The sequence below is a fragment of the Corvus moneduloides genome, chromosome 4 (assembly GCF_009650955.1).
Source record: "Corvus moneduloides isolate bCorMon1 chromosome 4, bCorMon1.pri, whole genome shotgun sequence".
Classification (NCBI taxonomy): domain Eukaryota; kingdom Metazoa; phylum Chordata; class Aves; order Passeriformes; family Corvidae; genus Corvus; species Corvus moneduloides.
This window is the reverse complement of record NC_045479.1, coordinates 13,883,831-13,905,231: the sequence shown is the minus strand read 5'-3', so window position 1 is coordinate 13,905,231 and position 21,401 is coordinate 13,883,831. Positions and strand designations below refer to the sequence as shown.

The following is a 21,401-nucleotide window of genomic DNA, read 5'->3' as shown; positions in this document are numbered from 1 at the left end:
CCTTTCCACTCTCCATTTGTTTTGAAGGCAGATTCCTGATTAACATGTGGAAAATGTCACGTATGGCTGGCCATTATTCCTAATGATTGTTTTTCCATATAATTCGACTGGGATGTTTTTAAAAACACATTTGCCCTGTTGCTGCCTACTTTACTAGAGAAGTCCATTAAAGTTCTGCCAGTGTGGGTAGGGTGCTGCAGCCTATTAATCCAATTTATTGTGTCCTAATGTCAATCACTGGAATGCTACTGGACAATGCTCGCTTCTCAATTAAGTGGAATGTATGCAGAATCCTGATATATTGAAGAATAAATTTAGCAATGGGGAGCACACTGTTCAGAGGAAAATCCAGACTTCTGCAGTCCTGTAGATGCCAGCTGAAGTTAACAGCTTCCATCAGTGTCTGAGGAGCAGTCAAGGACTATGATTGTTCAAAGAGTTGCAGCTAATTAAAACTATCACAAAGAAAACCAGAGAGAGGAAAAAAAATACTCCTTTGTTTTGAGCAGTTCTTACATGTATAATTCCATTTGTAATTAAGATTTGTATTGGTTGTCAAAGGGCACTGTTGAAGTCTAAGCTATAAACAAAGCCTTTGTCTTCTTATTTCTTTTCAGCTTGTAGAAAGTTTATCTTTCATTTGTTTCACATTTCATTATTTAAAACAACATGAAACATATTTTTACATTTTGGAAAGCTGATGAACAAATGCGAACATAAATATTTATTTTTAATTTAGGTGTTGTAGGCTGCTTTCCTCTTCAAAATGTGTCAATCTCCCTTAAAGTATCAACATCAAATATTTAAAAGCATGTTTATTTTTGTTCCACTTAGAAATACTTTTGGACAGCACTCAAACTTGCAAAGTACGGTTAGAGCTGGTAGACAAAGGAGCCAAGAGGGGGTAAAATTCTGTCTTTCATCTGACTAGTGAACTTGGGGAAAAGCTACGTGGCTGGCTGTACATAAGTATCCAGCAGGATACTTACCAGGATGGACTCAGTGATCCTTGTGGGTCCCTTCCAGCTCAAAATATTGTGTGATTCTGTGATATCTTCAGCACAGGTAAATTCTGCCCTGCAGTGGAGGGCACGTCCCAGGCTTATCCAGTGCCCAGTTCCCACCTAGGCCACTGTGCATGGGGCTAATTACACCCTGAATACACAACACCATTTTGCCAGTGTCAGAGGAGATGGAATCTCTGGAAAATCGTTTAAATTAATCCTTCAATCCACTGCTCCCAGATATCTCTCAGCAAGAGAGTCAAGAGGAGCCAAGCAAACGCGACCCGTGGCAGTGGTAAGAAACACGGTGCCACAAATTCAGCCAGGTCACAGCAAAATGCCCTGCCCTGTGCTGGATGGTTCTGTGGGCATCCAGTGATCAGCAGCTTTCCTCCCCCTTACTGCTTAAACAATGAGAAAGTACTCAAAGACTCAAAAGAAAAGGGCACTATCAATGTCAGAAACCAAGCAGGTAAAAATCAAGCCACTCTTGACGAACGAGTGAGGCTCCAGTGGAGTCCCAGGAGCACAGTCCAGCTGCTCCCAGAGAGGCTGAAATGGGCACAGGTGTTATTTTGTTAAATTACCTGTATGTATATCTCTTCACAGAAGCACAGCAATTGGACCTATTTCAGGAATGCCTCCTGAAGCACCATCCTTTCACTGTGCTGCTGCCTGAGTCTGAGGACCAATTTAGTCCTAAGGATTTCCAGGAAGTGGCCCTTGCCTGTAATTTTCCTTGGAAGCCTATTCTTCAGAATAATCTATCTTGCCATAAGGAACCTCGCTGCTCCCGCTATTTCCACCTACTGCTCCCTCATTTTAAATTTCATTCCATTAGCTTTTGCAGTATGTACAGAATACACCAGTGTGTGGTGGCTTCACAGCTAATTAACCCTGAAGCATCCCTGGTGTGGGTTTTCAGGGGGACACGCAGGCATTTCATCCCTAAGAGCCCCTCGAGGAGGAGTGTGATGGGCAGTCTGGATCAGGGAAAAGCCCCAGCTGCACCTGGCTGTGAATCCTTTGCTCTGCTCACAGTTTACACCCCCTGGTAGTCACAGACAGCTCATTCATGTTCTCCCACACTTCCCAGTTGTCACGTAACGGAGCGATGCATATTTAGTTCAATTAATTTCGTTCCATAAATCAGTCCCTCCAGCTCCTTAATCATTTACTGACTGCTTAACAAATGCATTTGGATGGAGAGACACTAATGCTAGCAACAGCAAGACTTTTTAAGGGAAATAAAAGCTTTGTGTAGACAAGACACAAACCTGCCAGTCTTGTACCCTTCACTTGGATTTTTTTTTCCAACAGAAAATCTACTCTAAAATATTTATCAGCCTGTAAAAAGATCATCATTGAATTTTTCTTGCAATTAGGGAAACACAAACAGTTAAAATAGAATAAAATATGTGCTTCATCTGAAATGTATTCTTCTTGCTGTCAAAAAAGTAACAACAGGATAATTATTTTATTTGAACTAAAAATTGAAAATGAAGGTCTAGCTTTTTATAAAATGGAAAAAAGATTTTAAAATTCAAGTGGGAAGTGAAATAAACATATTTTCAGGACTGAAAAAAAATGTTATCTGAAAATTCATCTATATGGACATTAAAATAACACATAATAATTCCAAAGAAGCAATAAAATGTGACCTAGATTTTATGTTTAATGCTTCCTATTTGTAGTTTGTCAGGGAAAAGTAAAGGGCTTTAGAGGGCATAAAAGCATGGTCAAGAAGAACCAGAGGACAGGTTTTTTTGGATTCTGTATAAGGAGGTATTGGTGACTTTAAATTAGGGAATAAATACTCAACTAGAAAGGACTTCACTACACCTTCAGACCATCTGCTCTCTGTTACAGACAACCCATGCTCTTTAATATCTTTCAAAAAATTTATTGAGCCCCATTTAAAATGAAGGCAGCTTATCTGCCATCCCTCCTCCCTCCACTTTCTCTCAGCCCACTGACCAAGGACATCCTTCCAAAGTTGGTTCCAATCCTCTGATTTACAATCTAAATTTATTTAGGTTATTTACAACCTAGTGTAATTTATGTCCAGTTGGTTTTGGGTCAGCACTGTCCTTCAGCTTAACCGTCTCTGTGACTATTTATCTTCTTAAGTACTTTTAAAGAGCAACAACACAGGTCTGTGTTTTGCTAGGCAAAACATGTGGGGATTCTGAATTCCCTTCCTGTAACACAGTTCTCCTTTCCCCTGACCATCACAGCAGTGCTTCCTCTGTACCTGTTCCAGCCTTGAACTTAGGAAATAGCAATCTTACAGGGCTCACCTCAGCTTCTGTAGGATGGAAACAAGAATTCTCCTTTTGCTTCTCCTGCACAACATCTAGAACATAATCTGATAGTGACTAATGCAATTTGGCTTGCTAACAGATTTTTTTTTTTTAAGGGTCTGCCAAGAGACATAGTGTAACAAAATGCAGGTTTCTATCTGGCACTCTTTACTCATCTGGGAAATTCCAATTATTTCATTATTGGTGGTCACAGCACAGGCACAGACAGACCACATCCTTGGGATAGACACAGTACCAGAGGAAAGATTCAATTTTTAAAACCATGAGGGAGAAAACTAATGGATACTACAGAGACAAGAGTGTAAGACAACTGCATTTGCCCTTGTAACAGAAAAGAAAACTGATGCTCAGAGGTGAAGATACAAGAATCTCTGCTTAATTAAGAAGCAAAGACAATACTTTGCATGGGTCCTGAGGATTGGTCAGAAAAGACCCTGCTTCAATACCATTTAGGATATGCAATTCAAGATGTACAATCTTTGGTTGTGAGGACAGGTGATATTCCCCAGTCTTTACAGAAAGACAGTAGCTGGTTTAAAATGCAGACTTTGAGACTGGCCTCCACTCTTCTCAACCTTGCAAAAATCATAAAATGCATGAACTGAAAGTCCTTTGATAATGAATTAATTTGAAATAAATTACATGGTTAGATGCCTTATTTCCTCTGTTTTCACTAAGGTCTGGGGACCTTTTAAGCATTTTTCATTTGTTGCTGTTTTACCAGGGAGATGGGAGCTGTTTTGGTCATTCATTTTTTGGCCTGTATTTTCAAGCAAAAGCTCAGTCCTGTGTGATAAAAGAGAAAAGGCAAAAGCGATACATGTTTGTGTTCATTCTCACCAGTGTGATAACCTGCTTCAGAAATCCATGTGAACAAGCCACATTTATATATATATATACATATATATATAGTTTCACAAGTGTTTCTATTCATGCCAAGCAGCCAAATGTTTCCTGGGCAATAAAAACCTGGTGCACACTGGTATCTGTGTTCCAAACCTCCTGGAGTCACAGGAGAGTCTGCTGAAGAAGAGGAGCAAGCCTCTATGTTTCCTGCTGAACTGGAGGCAGGAAACTACCAGGAGACAAAGCATCAAGTGAGGCTTGAAAAGCTTATGCATTTTTTCCCTGGTGGTGAAGTGGAGCTGAAATACCAGGGTTATAAGAAATAAGCTTCTGCAACATATCCTTTTGTTGACCTGGAAGGTAATGCACATTCTTATGGTGCTCATCAGAAAGCAAATGTAATGATCTTAAGCTCTTGAGGCAGTGCTTGCATCCACCTGCCAGCAGCAAACCAGGAAGCACTGAGCAGTGTGTATGTTGCTTAAACTTGCTCTGAAGTGGGTCTTTTAAAAGTGTATCATTATATGGATCTTTGATATCTTGGGAAATCTGTGTATGATCTTTCTTCCCCCTGAGATTCATCTGTAAGTCCAGGGCAATGACACACCAACAAAAAAAAAATCATATTTGTTCTTTCAGCTTTATACTACACTTATTTTCCATCAGAAGTCTTTGGTCCCTGCTGTAAATCTGTCCAATGCTCCATCTCTCTGATAAAGGCAGCATCTTTTTAGAGGTTTTTTAAAGCCCTGCTGTGAAACACGAAGGCCCTAACATTAAAGCTGTCAGACTCTCAAGTCAGAAGAGCGAAAAAAGGGTCCACATATGCAGCCAGCAAAAGAGGCACAAGAAGGCTGCTATGTTTGCATTATGGAATATGCCTCTGGCTTCTCAAAGTGAAGCATCATTTTGGGAAGAGGAACACCTGACAGAGAAAGGCACCAGGCACCCACTGCAATCACAGAAGGGCCTTGGCTGTAAAAACCTCTGGTATCCCCAGCTGGGGCAGTTTTTCCAAATATTCCACAGAGAAGAGCAGGCCTACTCCATTAATCCAGGCAAGACACGTTTGCCACTGTCCCTAAAAACACCGAGTATCACCCATGGTTAAAACCTCTGCTGGCAAATTTTGCACAGGGATGTCTGTCAAAAACTCCACTTCTTCTCCAGCCAGCTTGCTCTTTGGGGAAATCCCCCTCACCTCTTCCCTTACTCTCCCTTTCTGCACTGTCAGAATAAAACACTCAATAAAGACATGTGGCAATTGTCTAACACGACACAATTTGACCATGCTGGATGTTGCTATTAGTGATGAATCCCCAAACAGTTGTTATGATATGGGCAAGGAAATCAGCAACGGGGATGCTGTGTGCTTTCAGGGAGCTGCTCTCAGGCTGCCAGCCCACGGCACCCCAGGGGTTCCCAGCCTGGCTGTTCCTGCTGCTGCTGCAGGGAAGTCCCAGAGGAGGACACAGAGTGATGTCCTTCACCGGCAGCTCAGCTCAGCTCTGCTCTGCTACACCTAAGACTGCCCAAGGCATGGCTGGGGGCCCATGGGTGGCAAGCCAGAGAAGCAAGGAGGTTGGACCCATAGGACAGCCCAAGAGCTTACTTTAAAAAAAAAAAACAACTGTAAACCATCTCCAGAAAAAAAGAAAAAAGAATGAAAGAAAGGACTGTAGTGGAGGCAGGAATTAAATTCCACAAACAGGGAACAAAGTCACATATCTGAAGCAAACTCCAGACATCAGCCACTCCTGGAGCCCCCAGAAACAAGAGGCACACAGAAAACTGCCCAACAAAGCCCACCTGCCCTTTCACATGCCGGCATACCTGGCATGAAGCTGGATCTGGCATCCCCTCAGAGTGACCCATGGTTTCCCTGTCAAGCTGCTGTGGGGACAAGTTCAGCTTGGCTGTCTCAACAGGGCAGAATCATAGAATAATTTAGGTTGGAAAAGACCTTTAAGATAGAGTCCAAGCAGTAACCTGACAGTGCCACGTCCACTGCTACACCAAGTCTCTAAGTGCCACATCAACATGTCTTCTAAATACCTCCAGGGATGATGACTCAACCACTTTCCAGGGCCGCCTGTTCCAGAGCTTGACAACCCTTTCCATGAAGAAATTTTTCCTAACACCTCACCTAAACCTCCCCTGGTGCAACTTGAGGCCATTTCTTCTTGTCCTAGCACATGCTCCTTGGGAGGAGAGAAAGCCCAGCGAGAGCCTGGCCTGACTCATCCGGCAATCAGCAGAGCTGTGGATTGCTGAAATTGGCTGGGAATTTTTCATGCTAGAATCAGCTGTGTGCTGTGGGCATGTAGCCAAATGGAAAATAAACCCACGCTCAGATGTCTCCACGCAGTCTCATCTTGAGATAACACAACAACCTCTCTGAGCTAGAATTTGATTTTGGATGCAGCTCTACAGAAATGAAGACATTGAGCTGTCTACAAGCACACAGAGGGCATGGTTGGTCTCCAACATACTCTCACCTGCCCTACTTCTCCCCCTTTCCCCAGACTCCCAAAGGAAGTAATTTATTGATGACTGTTTCCAGAAATGCCAGAGAAGAGCAAGGACATAAATGTTAAACACACAAACAAGGATTTGTAGAGATGGAGCTTTATGTAAGACTGTAGTAGCTGTAGCATAAAGGAAGTAAAATGTCTTCAACTTCCAAAGTTCTCTTGCCAGATGGATCCATAATTAAATCATTTGCACAACAAATAAAACAGTTGAAGGCTGCTAAATTTTTAGGTAACTGCTTATTCACATTCACACAGAAAGTTAATGAGATGTTTTGGCTAAAATGTTAAATGATAATTCCGTAAAACTATTCCAAAAATCTAAATTTAGAGATGATTGTTACTGTGCTGCAGATGGTTCTGGGACCCTCTCATACTGTTTTATCATTATTTATTAATACTTTTTAATAAATGTATCAACAATAGAATTTAGCCAGTTTCTGTGTATCTCTGCCTCTATTCAGCTCTCATTCACACTGAGCAGAATCTTATTCTACAAGCAATCAGTATCACTGACTTTTGGAAAGTATATTGAATAATCCTTTATTCTGTCATGGCAGAAGACCTTAAAATCATATTTACAGAAATTTAACTTAATGAACTTCTCTCAGTCTATGTTCTGGTGAAGAATATTTTTTTAAGGTAGGATAAGAAGTTTAAAAAAAAATTATTTGAACAGGGACACCTTTGCTTATGTTGTGATTTAATATCATAACTTTCTTGATATTAAAAAGTTAAAATCATCAAGAATTTCAACCATCAAATGAAAATTGAGGGCTGAAAGCTCAACCATCACTCACTTAGCAAGCTCATCCCTCTGCCCTACCAGTTTCACCCTAACAACCCTATTTGATGGGGCAGATTTGAATGGGTTATAAAAGAAGGAAGAATTGAGCCTCAGAAAGTGGGACTTCTGAAATCAGCACTGTCACAATTTCAGGATGGTAGAGTCAAATTAAAAACTGTTAAACCTCAAGTCTGATCTTTAAACAGGAAGAGCAATAATCAAAGTAAAACCTGGTACCTACCCACTTCAGCCAAAGTCTTGATACAGGACTCCACTGAGGCTTTCTGCGTTGGGTTTGGCCAGGTACAGTTGTAAATTCTAAAAGCAGACTGCAGCAGCTGAATAAAAACAGGCTGGTGTGTCTGAAAACAAAAACAAACATGGAATTTTACCTTTAAAGATCTCCTCACAGCTGCCCTAGGGTTTGACACAACATAAAATAAGGGGGTTTTAGCTTGTAGACTCAAGTTATAGCTCCATTAAATTCTCTTTGATCTTTAGGTCTGGCAGGAGCAGAAATCAATGCTGCACCTCTAAAAAGGCCAAATCATGCAATTTTTTCCTCAGATTGCCACTGATATCAAGCAAGCACAGTACAGACCAGAAGGACAGAGGAGTCTTTCCCGTTCTCAGGCATGTGTCCCTTCTGTCATAGGACACAGCATTTTCCCCTCACACACAGATTTTTCTGCAAGGATACCCCCTCCAATGAATTCACAAGAGCCAGAAGTAACTCTGACCACATTGAGCTATCTACTGGTCCAGAGACATAAGTGATTAAAATGAAGAATAAGTGTTTTAAAGAGAGATTAAGCTGGTAGTCAGTGGCGTGAGAGGGGACAGAGAAATTAAAGGAGGATGAAAAGAGACAGCATTCCTATGCAGGTAGCAGGAGGCATCTCATTAAAGGCCTGAATAACTTATTTGTCTGTGTCTCTTCTCCTTACCTGGAGGCTGGTGCTGTTGTCTGAAAATGGTGAGTTGAAGAAGCCACTCACAATGTTCATGACAGGCTCAGTGACATATTTCTCCAGAGATGTGTCTGCGTGTTTACGATCCGTGGTTGTGTTACAAACCTGCAGGGAAGGAGGAGGAAACAATGAGATTTAATTCTCCCCAATAAGCAAGCTTCATTATTTTGTACTTAGTACAACACACCTGGTATTTCTTCTTAATGTAAAAACAAAAGATTTTTATATAGTATCTATCAGAGATAACTATGTTAGAGTTCAAGCTGGATTTGTTATAGCTTATCTTTCTTCTTGGAGGTCCACATTGTTTTTTCCATACCCTTCTCTTCTGAACTAGTTCTTTCTGGCTGCCTGCCTATTCTTTCCCACACCATGAAGAAAAGATCCCCCTAAATCAGCATACTGCATGCCACTTACACATTTAGACAGATTCAAGAAGAAAATGGACCTTTCCTCCCATTGCAGGGCTGGTTGGAAGATGCTTCAGAGACAGATGAGACATAAACAACTGAGGTTAGAAAGATTTCATAGAACATTTAGCTTCTCTTAACAATTAATCACCACAACTGGGTGGCAAAGGTGAAGCTCATTTGCAGGAAAAATGTTTAAAAGGAGGGAAAGAAGGGAAACAGCACACTCAATACCAACAGGCTTTAGGATGGTACTGGAAGAGAGGCAGCATTTCTTTGGGAAACCACATGGGGAAACTACAGAAGCCAAGCTAAAACAATGAAAGAAGGGAATGGATGGTACCAGGACATCTCTGGAGCACAGAAGCATGATTAAATGGTGGGAGGAAGTGGGAAGATTTGTACAAAAGGTTCCTGAAGACTCCCTTTGGTACGACACTTAAAGTTTGTTGCTGCGTAAAGATGTCACACTTAGGGAAAAAATACTGGGGTGGATTATGTCCTTCAGTATTTCCTTTATTTCTCTTCAACACTTGTGAACATCTATACAGAGTCATGTTGACTTTGCATGTGTCAGTGTACACAGTACTGAAAGGAGTCTACAGAGAGCCAAAAACAGTGAGAAAGGCAAGACTGGACAAATAAGTAATACAGACTGTAGTCATACTACCTCTTCAACAGCCTTTAAATAAGCAGTTGTAGTCATGTTTAACAAGAAATGAAGGCACAGTTGTTTTCTCTTTCACCTACACAAGCCAGAGACGACTGCAATGTTCTAGGGAATCTATGCAAAAGCAAAATTTGGTTTGTATACAGACTCCAGGCATAGCCTTTTCATTGCCATCTGTGCATTTAACACATAATCCCAAACCTGAGAGGTACACACTTACCATTACCTGTCTTCAGGGATAGGGAGTCCAGAGAAGCTGAGTGAATTGCTTAAGGTCACAGGGAAAAGTTGGTGACAGAAGCAGAGAAATAATCCACAGCACCTGAATCTCACACAGGGCAAAGATTCTCCCTAACTACACACTGCCACTGTCACCACATGACAGCAGTGTCACCAGGAATGTTTTAAGGAAGTTAACTGACACAACATCCAAAAGCATCTGTGTTCAGGGTATGATTGAGCTCAGGCAAACACAGAAGCACCTTGGGTCTAGCACACAAGTATTGTCCTCTAGTAGGCAGAGGAATAACCAAAGATAACTTGAGACCAAGACAAATGAGGCATCTTGAGGAGTTTGCTTGTCTGCTTATCTAAGATGTGTGAGATAAACCAGTCATGCTTCCACAGAGTGCATTTTTTAATCAGCCCAGGAAAGATTTTGGTCAGAGAAGCAACAGTGGCTAAAATGAAATGGCAAACTCATCAGCCCTTCAGTTTTGGGAAAAGTGTGACACCACCACCCCCAGTCCTCATGAAGGCAAATGATTCCATTAATAATCAAAACTTGTTTAAATTTTTTTTTTTTTTTAAGAGTTTATAGAACTAAAAGCCTCTGGAAGTTCTTTTGCTTTTAATTAATCTGCATGCCAATTTTGGCTGGAACCAGTAGCTCTGAGCTCAGCACTTGCAATCCCAATAGGAAGACAGGGAGCTGTGCAGTGCAAGCACAGTGAATGCAGAAATCACCAAAACTCAATTCCAAAACACTTTTAAGCTTTCCCCTTCAGCTGCCTGAAAAGCAGAGACATATGTGGGAATGCTACACTGCTCCAATACCAGTCTGAAAAATTCCCAGCACAGAAGGAATTTGGAAATCCTCTCATTTGTTCTTATCCCTCTGCCCTTTGGGGACTGAAAGATCTTCCTCCATGCAAAAAAAAACCTGAAATGCATGAAATGGAGATGAGGATTGGGAAAGCAGTTTTTAAAAACCCCTTAAGAGGCTTTGGGACCAAAACTCACATGAATAATACTTCAAAAATTCTGCAGAGAAAGCCAGGATGACTTTACAGCTGTCAGATCCCAGCTCTTTTCTTTAATCCTGCTCAGACTAGAGCTGCTGACTTACACAGGCTGGGCCACACGCAGGAAAGGGAAGCCTTTCCTTCAGCAGCACCCACTCTGCTCAGCACAAGGCTGTAAGTCACACCCAGCAGAAAGTAGGTTGGCAGAAGCTGTAGAAACAGGGTGTCTTTGAAAGCACAACAGCTTTTGGCAAACCCGGTTTATACACAGATCTGCCTCATGCCTGCTTTGCAATGTATCACGTTGTTGAAAGGAAAGTGACAGCTGGGGACTAAATATTTCCTTCCTCAATCCAGAAACAGATAATAAAAAAAAAAATCAGTTACTTTTTTTTTTTTTAATATATATCTAAAACAGAAAGAATCCAACCTGAGGATAACACTCGCCGTCTTTCACCTTGGTGCTCTCCAATAACAGACTCAAAGCTCACAAACTCACCCACTGACAGGCATTTGTAGCAGCTAAAAGAAAAGCATTTCCCCTTCCCCCATGCAAAAGCATCCTTTTTAGCTCATTGGAACACAGAGGATCAAAGAGCTCTTTTTCTAAATGCTTTGAAAGCTATTGTAACATCTTTCATGAGGCTGACAGCATTCTAACTGTCCTGATAGCTACAGAACGCTGATGCATTTATAACACATGGGCTCTGTTGGGGCCCCAGAGCACCAAATCTGAACAAATACACTCCATAACCTGGAAAATATGGCTATCCACGGCTGGAGAGCAGGACAGGCCAGAGCACTTCTGATGTGCCTGCAGGAGAGCAGACTAAAACTGTATTTTGCCATTCGGTGCCAACAGCACCCGCACACAAAATGCAGCGTTAATCATTCCCTCTTCACCTCTGACGACCTGGGGTCTAATGTCTCTTAGGACAGGGGTATGTGAAAACAAGTTCAGAGGTCACCAGCATCAGGACAAGCCTCCAGCACAATGCAGTTTGTCTCCAGGCTCATGAGAGGAAACCTGGACAGAGCCCTCTTTCTACTTGTCTACTTCTAGTCCAGGGGCACAGAAAATTGGCCACATTCAAGGGCTAGGGAGGAGGGATCGTCTGTTTGGAAAGTCAGGGTCAGGACGCGTCAGGAAAGGGCAACCCAGAAAGGGAATTAAATAGAAGAAAACACTTCTTGAGGTAAAACCAGTAAGGTTAAAAGTCAGAAGACTCCTCCAAGGATGTTTCTCATTTTAATTTTCAACCCAGGTTGTTTTGTCCAGAAGGGCTTTCACTGTGTAACACAACCACAGAGACAAAATAGCAAGAATGCAGGATTTGTAGGGAACTAATTACTGCTGAAAATGGCTAGCACCAAAAAAAGAGAACGCAAACATCCCTGCCTTAACCTGCTCCCAGGGAAAAAAAAAGAAAAAAAAAGAAAAAAAAAACACAAAAAAAACCCACAAAAGAAAATAAACCTGACCATTTATAAGGTTTCTGTTTCACAGAGAAATTAACAGGTCCCAGTGCCTATTGTACAATACAAGTCTTTGCATTCCTGCTTCTTTTAGCCAGAATTCATGATATTTTCTCCCAATAGGTCTCACAGGAATTATTTTGTGGCCCACTGTTACTTTGGGGTCAATGTCTGCTGCAGGACCAAACTGAGATTCTTTACCTTTTTTCAACAAAATGAAGAATGCAAGGAGTGAGAACTTAAGTATTGTAAAATGTAATGGACCATGGAAAAACCCAAAAACTCATGGTTCTACCTCTTGAGCAGGAAGAGCAACACCATTTCTTGTCATTAATATTGTAATTATTTATAATTACAGGAAGCATTAACCTCCTAGAAAAGGATATGTAGTGCAGGCTATAATCATTACATCACACTAGCTTCCCCTCATGGCTCTACTATTGTATATAATCCCTGTGGAAGTTATAAGATTTCTCAACCAAGATTGTTTTCTGCCTTCAAAATCCCTGGGAAAGGAAGTTTAATTCAACTTGTAACTTAAAATTTAATTCAACAACTACTGACACTGTGAGGCTCGCTGAGGACCACAGGAATGGCAAGCTTGTGGTACTGACTGCACTCTGTCACCTCGCAGCTGTAATTTATATCTGAATCAGTATTCTAAGGGATCACAGCTTTACACCTGCCTTTCACATCAGCAATGAGCACGCAGTGACAGGAGAATAAAACACAAAAGCAGAGACTAAAGAAGGAACATGAGCCAAAGAAGATCTTGATCCCTGATCCTCACTGTAACAACAGAATAAAGGAAGAGATTACAGATGTGGGGGTTTTTTAGTCACCACCATAATGACATGTAACACACGTTCCCAAAAGATTCACACAGGCTCTCAACCATGTACACACACCTAATTAATTTCTCTGGAAGAAAAGAGAAAGGCACATGGGTTCCAAGATGCCCTTTTAGAAAGGGAAGGCTGCTAGTAATTAGCAGGTTAAATGATGATAAAGAACATAGGAATGACTGTTTGTTAAACAAACAAACCAACCAACCACACTTATCCTATTGTCAGTTTTGAATAAAAATAGTTAACAAAATAAAAGAAGTGCACAAAAAAAAAGTTACTGCTAGTTCAGTTGTCACCTTGACTATTCTGTAATATTTAACACCTGGTGAAGCTTACCCTTGCCATATCAACAAGGAAGTTCTCAAACAGCTTCCAGATATGGTTACTGGCATAGATTTCTTTCATTTCCACTTCAGTGTCCACATAACAGTGGTTAACAAAATTAACATAGGCAATTTTCACCTGCAGGAACAGTGAAAACACAATCACTATGAAATGCAACAATAAAAACAATTAACATAATGTTTTCTACCTGCAAAAATACTGAACAATAAAGATGAACCTTCCAGTACTAACAAACATTCATAACCATAATAATGCATATGTTTGGTTCTGAAGATTTAGGGAGAAGCAGGGCAACACATGCCTGAAAGACCACAGGACGAAAAGTGAAAAGGTTTTGCAAACATCCTTACTCTAATGACAAAACCCCCACAAAACAAACCAATAATGATTCTGGTATTTAACTGATGTCAGGACCAGCAAGGCCTGGCTCCAAAGCCAGGGGCTGTCAAAATGCAGGACACCCCTGCACTTGCCAGTTGACTGCAGTGGGTTGAAGCCTTGTGACAGGCTTGCCAAATATAAAATAAAAAGTCTTTTGCAGAGCTGGGACTGCAGTCCCTATATTTCCACAATCCTAATGCAGCACTTGCATTTGGGATCCAAATGGCAGAGAAAGGTTGTGGAGCACTGGGACTGCAGCAATGACAGCACAAGGCTTAGGAGGAGGACTGCAGTTGCACTCCTCTCTGGCATGACAAGTCTGCATGTGCACAGCATAAAAATGGATATCCAGTGCCCAAAATGTATAGATTAAATATAAACATATGTAAGTGCACTGAAAATTTTTTGTCACGGTCAAAGGAGATGAGGTAGTTCCATATGTTTAATGCAGTGAAGAGAAAACTCAGATCAGACCTTTAGGTTTCATTTGTTTGGGCTTTTTTTTTCTAATTACCATCTGTTGAAATTAATGTTAAGGGGAACTTTTGGGCAAAGCAAATATATTCTTTTTAGTAATAGGATCATTTGATCACAAGGGCAATTTTCATGGCACAGAGGGAGTTTTAACTCCTGCAGGCCCCAGTTCTGTTGTTTTGAGCCCCATTTTTGCACCAGGTAATATCACAGTCCTACTTTAGCATGACACATGCAGAATTGTGCCCTCATATGCAGTGAATAAAAACATTTGCAGGACTGCAATTGAGTTTAATGAGACTTCACCCAAATTCCCACTGACTTCAGCATGGACAGAATTTTACCCATCATTTCCGAGAAATTCAGGCAGTGGCAAAACACTGGCTTGACCTAACACTCAGCTGGGTTTTCACAACTTCAGCCAGAAGTTAGGAGAGCATGAAACTCTGACAATGGCTGGGCAAACCCAAAACAAAAAAAGGTGTCTGAAAAACTGATAAACAAAGCATTAAGGACAAGGAATTTTCTGTGGAATAAATACTGTCTATCCTTTCTCACTTATTCCCATTAAGAAGCACTGCCCATTTCCATCCCGTTTCCTGTGCAAATATTCAACTTGTCAGTACATTATAAACAACAAAAACAAAGCATTGTCTGGGTTTCTAAAACCGCCTGCTTCCTCCTGCCGTGAATCGTACCTCAGGAATGCAGTCATCATGGGTCACTACCCTCACTATATCATCCAAGGGCAGCAGTGAATTGCACTTGATCTCTGTGTACACATTCTTCCCCTCCGTGCAGGCGGCCAGCAGCTCCACCAGAGTGACGTGATACGCTAAGGGCCCGCTCTCGTCGGCTCGGTCTCGCTCCGAACACATCATCTGCAGCAGGACTGGGAAGGATGCTCTGTCGTTGTAGAATATCAACACATCTTCACCGCCGTTTATCAGCTGAGAAACAGATCACAAGTCTTTGAGCACCCTGCGCTGCAATCGTTTTGGATGATTTTAAAGGTCTTTTCCAACCTAAATGATTCTATGATTTTCTTAATTTCTTAATTTAAGTATGCAAAGACTCTCCAGCTAAAACCCAAACAACGAAACAAAATTTGCTCTGATGTGGTTTGCCAAATGAACATGTCAAAACAATATCCAAGGCATTCTGCTCTTGTCAACATAAGTGCAAATCTGGAATAACTCACCAAGGAATGCACTAATGCAAGGAGAATTTGAAGTTTAATTCCTTTGTAGCTCTGTCTTTACCTAAGACAGCATACCATCCTTATTATTCCTACCATCTCAATGTTTGTGTAAAGTTAATTAATTATCCTCACCTCCTACTGGGAGGCCAGGATGCATTATTATCCCTGTTTCCTAGATAGGCACTTGAGGTGCAGTGAGATTAAATCTTCCACGCTGCCTCACACAGAAAACTTGTGCCTCACCCAGAATTGAACCCAGCTTTTCCCCGCCCTTGCTCAGCATTGGAAACAAAGAGGGATTCTTCCCACCCTGTGCAAATTTGGCAGGTGGGTCATGACTTTGTCAGTGTCATGCCAGCACTTTCATTTAACAGAAAACTGGTGTATGTGATAAATATTTGACTCTTCTACAAGTGCTCTGCTCATCTCAAGAGGATCCAGAGTGGCACTGGATGCTGGCAATCCCATCTCAGCACATCTCACTGAAGAGTTGTGCTCTAACCCTGTTTGGAATCCTCTCTCCATCCCTGTCCTGTGAAGCACAATCTACTCTCAATGTGGGTGAAAATAAGCTCCCACAAACCCCCTCATAGTACAGAACACACCCTGGCAGCTCGAAAATCGCACTTATTTTGTGAATTAGGCACTTGACCTATTCCAGTCCATACGTGATGTGAAATCCCAGCTTACTCAATTCAAGGATAGTCATAAAGGTTGCTGGAGCTGCTAAGAAATGGGAAAGCAGCAAGAACAGGAATTAAAATTAGTCTCCCAGAATGAAAAGTCAAGAAACATTTCATTACACTTTCCAGGGTTTTCAACACTTCAAATTTTGAATTCACAGCTTTTCTGTTTGTGCTTTCCCCATTTCTTGCTTATTTTTACTTTGACATTTGGCTGGAGTGAATTGTGAATTCAGTCTTTCCTGCAATTCCTATTTCTCATTTATCTTTGAGTTTGTAAAGTATTTCTATACCCATGACTTTTCAGACATTTTCTGGACAATCCACAGCACAGGAAAAAAAAAAAAAACTAAAGGGACAAGAGCTTAGGACAAAACAACCCAGCAGCATTTTCTGCCACTAAAGTATATTTTAAGTTAAGAATTCTATGGAAATATAATAAAGCTGGTCAGTATTGGAGAAGCTGTTGATGCTCTACAAAATATTACTCCAGAATACTACAGGTAATAGAAAACTCTGCTGCCACATTGATCTGGCTCAAAGTAAACTCTGCTTTCCCTTCTGTAATAGTGTTTGCACTGACAGGCAGGGTTCTTGCAGGAACCTCAAAGCCTGCTTGTAATGAGAAAAAGTGCCCTAAGGAACCTTTCAGGTTGGTAAATATCATTGCAGACATGGAGACCAAGGAGATGAGAACAAGGGAATCAGCCAGACTGGGGATGTCCGATGTATTTGATGACAGTATTCTCTTGCCATGCCTTCATCTGCATGCACTTTCTAGAATGTGTAAATACGAGGTTTATCCTTCACTCCCAGTAAACAGGAATAAGCTACAGAGTTTCACCCACTTCCTGTGGGTGAAAGAAAATGCAGGAGGAGCTGAGGCAAGCTGCACAGTCATATTCTATCTCGTCTTGTGGTAAATTGTTTATGTGCCCCATCTGGCGGCACAGGAAAAGCTACATCATTTGTTTAAGGTCACAGAGTACATCTCAGTTGTCTACAGAGAAACTGTCCCGACTCTGTGGCAAGTTCCAACCATTTGTTCCCTTTCGAGTGGATTGCCATTCAAGTGCCATTCAAGTTTCACAATCAGCATCCTTTTCTAAGAAATCATAATTACTTACCTGTAATTTCCTACTTTTTGAAAAACTGATCATTATGTTACCCTGTTTCATCAAAACAGGGTTGCTCCCTCCCCCCAGGAAGTTCCTGCAGGACTTATGATGTGAATCCCATATCCAAGTTCATCTCTACTTTCATCATGGAGTCAGCTTGAAAATGCAATATGACAGTTTATCTCTGTGGTACTATAGGTCAATAGCAAAATATATTTCAATTGAGAAAAATCTAAAAATTTTGTTTGATGATTAAAAAAAACCCTCTACAAGAGCCTTTGGTGGAAGCAGAAAAATCTAAAACCACAAAGGCACAAGAAGTGTTTGAATTATGTAAATCAAAGGCTTGTAATTGATATTGCATGTTAAAATACTTCACTCAAATTGAAAAGGTTGAGGTGAATTTCATTAAAGGTTATCCATGTAGGCAGGAGCTTTACTTTCTTAATTAGAAGTTTTTCCTCTTGTTGCTGTGGAATAAAATTTCAGTGGGAATTAGTTTTATTCATACCACAAAAAATTAAAGCTTATCTCTGATTTCTTTGTGAAGACATCTCTTAAAAAAACCAAACCAAGCCAAAAAAAAAGCGCTTTGTAAAGCAAATAAAAATGTTCCTTGGACTCTAATCCTACCATGACTTTTCACCATATTCAACTTTACCCACTTATTAATCTCAAGGAACTGTTAACATAATTACAGTTAAATGCACAAGTGTCTGCAAGTTGAAGACTTCATTTATCATGCTTACAATATATCAAATCCTAATTGCAGAGAAAGTCAGTTAGGTATTTTCCTAGGAAATCTATTGGCATAAAGATTGTCTACAAACCACTTGGTGGAATTTACTGGGTCAGACTCTGAATCCAGCTAGTTAAAGCTAGAGCAGCTCTACTGACCCTCACAGAAATCCTCTGAAATAAAACAAAACAAAAAAAGGCAGAAACTAGAATTTAGAATTGCTACATGCTAAAAAAAAGGTCTACAACACTATTTAGACAAATCCATAGAGGTAAGAGTCTCTTATATGGCAAACCCGTGCCACAAGAGTGGGTAAAAATGATCCTAAATTACATTACAGGAAAATGAAGGTTTATGTAACTCTGAGATTTCCATGCTACATCCTCTACAAATAGACATCTCTGTATCACCATGCTAACACTCATGTTTTCTTTCTAGTAGTTATACAGATGGCCTTACAAAATTAGATCAAACTCCCAAAAACGTCTGCTAAAATATTCATTATTTGTGACGCTGCTTAAAATTCTAAAGCGAGGATGCCATTATATCTCATTGGTATCAAGAGCAGGAAAAACAGCCTCAAAATACACAAGTGATTAACATGTGAAGCCTTTGCTTACCTCTGTCATTACCATGTCCTGGCATTTTTTCACATATTTGCCATCTGCTTTCACGATGGTCTGCAGGAATCGCAGGTACTCCACGTGCCGGCCGTGGGTCTCGATGCAGTGCACAAAGTGCTGCACCACCCTCTCACTGATCTCGTTGCACAGGAGGTAATTATTCATGAAGATGTGCCTCATGGTCTCAGCTTCCAGGAGCTGAACAGATCAAAAACAGCCTCATGAGCAGAGCAGATTTGCTTTGAAATTGAGAGAGGCACGGGATTCTCAAGCAGAGGAAGGCTCACTGGTAAAGGGAAACTGGAGAAATCCTTTTCAGTGATCTCAGGGTCCAGCTTCCAGTTTTGATGGGATTTCTCCACATTTCCCTATGAGTACAAACAGTCCTAAAGTGGGCATAAACCAAACCTGTGTCCATGTGGAAGGTGAACACACACACACACATACACATTACACTGCTAGAGCACTCTGCAGGGGCTTTGGAGTATGAGACACCTGACACCACACTGGTCCCACTCACCACCAAACTTTGCAATGAGGCCACCAAATGAGATGATGAGCTGCTCTGGCTCTCTCTGGGGCTCACAGAGGAGGCATTTCCAGCAGGCAAATCCCTGCACATGCAGCCTGATCAGTCTCAAAGAGAATCTCTCTTTCCATATTAACTCCAGAGGGAGCCTAGCACTGTGTATCCATGAGCAGCATGGAACAAGAGGAACAGATTTGGAGCAAGAAGGGATGCTGCTGAGGACACAGCACCCAGACTTTGTGCGTTCTTGGGGCTTTTGGTCCAAGTTGCTCCCTTGGACTAAAGGCTCCTGAGGGTCAGGTGTGCTCCTACAGTATACATGTCTGTTTAGGGTCATCTGGAAGGAATCCACATCAAGTTTGCTCCACAATGTGCACAAAAGAACAGTAACTGGGATGGATGATTAGGAAATCAGCTTCAAAAGAACAGAAATATAAGGGCAAGCTGGCTCCACACTTGGCACCCAAGTGTCAGTGTTGGATGTGATGGAATCCAGGCTCTGGTTCCCACTGTGGTCAGCTAAGAGCTGCTCACTAATGTCACAAAAGAGATAAATGAAAAACAACAGAACAAATGGTTCCTAATTTGCACAGGCCAGGGTCTGCAATCCTCATACTCACAACTCCTTCTTATAAAAGCATGTGTTACTGAGTAGATCCACTGAGCAAGTGTCATTCTATATGAATATGTCTGTAAACACACACACAAATATATACAAAGGGATTGTGATTAAAAAGTGTATTGTAAAAACAATGATTTAATAGAAGGTCAAACTTTAGATTAGTTGGGTCTGATTCTGTTGTCATGCAAGGTCACAGCAGGCACAGCATCTTCTGCCTTGACTTTACAATCCATCACTGAGTGAGTCAGGATGAATAAAATCAGAGTCAAGTTCAACACAATGATGTGACACATATTCATAGATCCTTCCAGTAAACCCTGCAGGTTTTTGGGTTTTGTTTTCCACTTTTAAAATGGCAACATTAAAGCCAATGACATAAAAAGCAACACTAAGGGAAATGAGAGAGGAGAGAGAAGGGGAGGCATAATTTAGTGAAATTATTTATTTAGCACTGGGATGTTTCAGCAAACCCAAATTAAATTCCGATTATCATATTCTACTTCAAGTGAAATACTTACCCCTGGAGTTAGGAACAAGTTGAGATTTTTGTGGAGGAGAACTTGATTCTGAGGATTTCCTCGACAGAAATTCTGAAGGAAAGTGTGGGCTAGATTCATAACTTCATTCATCTTTTCATCACTCTGCAGGAAGAAAGGACAAACAAAATCAGCTGGTTGTACCTAAACATACTTGTTAAAACCACACAATATCAATTCAGCCAGGAGCAAACCACTTCTCCTGAGCCTTTATAGGGCAGGAATTCTCCCTCTGGCAAAAGCAACTGATGTAGTTTCCTTCAGAGTCCATTAGCAGCTTACTCTGAATCAACATGACCATAGGGAGTCACAGGTAGGAGCACAAAATCAAAGCAACATTTCTTCATGTGTGGTTATAATTTCCTAGTTTAAAAAAGTGCTAAGGTACTTGATTTAAATAAAAAACAAAACAAACCAAGAATGTCTCTCTGCATTAATTTTAAGTCTTGGCAAAAGTTTGGCTTTTCTATAGCTACATACAGAAACAGATGTATGTGTGCATGTGTTCATACACGTTCTCCCACACAAATATATCTCTAGTTTCATCTCCATTTTATATTCCTCTCATGGAGTATTCTAAGTATGATTTGATGAACCACCTGTATGGACAAGCACTATTTTACTGACGACAGCTGAACCCAGTGTCTGTAACATAACACACAGGAAAATGTAGCCCTGCAGAGGTTTTACCTCCTCTCAGTGATTCCTAGAAGACCTAGGAAAATGTGCTCTTTCAAAGCCTATCTAGTTCATTCATTTGCATGCTCAATTCCACCAAATCAGTACCAAATAACTTTATCTTGTGAAAAAAATGGCAAGAGGAACTAGGTTAGAGATATCCACCACAGAAACAAGTTATTTGAGATTTGATCCATGAAAGCTTTTGGTCCTAAGGTTTGCCTGCTTCAGGAATGGGTACAGGCATGACAGTGCTGTGACATCCAGGTACCCAAGGCAGTAAACATTAAATTTTAAATAAAACTGTGCAGGCAGCCATATTTATACTGAGCCCAAACTCACTATTCTTAAGGTAGAAAAT

At 40.9% G+C, this 21,401-nt stretch overlaps 1 protein-coding gene across 6 annotated transcripts in view; it reads right to left on the bottom strand.

Annotated features, from left to right (window-relative positions):
* Positions 1-21,401, bottom strand: part of ITPR2 (inositol 1,4,5-trisphosphate receptor type 2) — a 245,710-nt gene that overhangs the window by 119,429 nt on the left and 104,880 nt on the right. For all 6 annotated transcript variants that reach the window (XM_032105470.1, XM_032105472.1, XM_032105471.1 and 3 more), the window contains 6 exons: positions 20,345-20,467; positions 18,673-18,873; positions 15,010-15,261; positions 13,448-13,573; positions 8,440-8,568; positions 7,734-7,854 (listed from right to left, as the gene is read on the bottom strand). In XM_032105470.1, the coding sequence (XP_031961361.1) occupies positions 7,734-7,854; positions 8,440-8,568; positions 13,448-13,573; positions 15,010-15,261; positions 18,673-18,873; positions 20,345-20,467 (952 nt within the window). The remainder of the gene's footprint in view (positions 1-7,733; positions 7,855-8,439; positions 8,569-13,447; positions 13,574-15,009; positions 15,262-18,672; positions 18,874-20,344; positions 20,468-21,401) is intronic.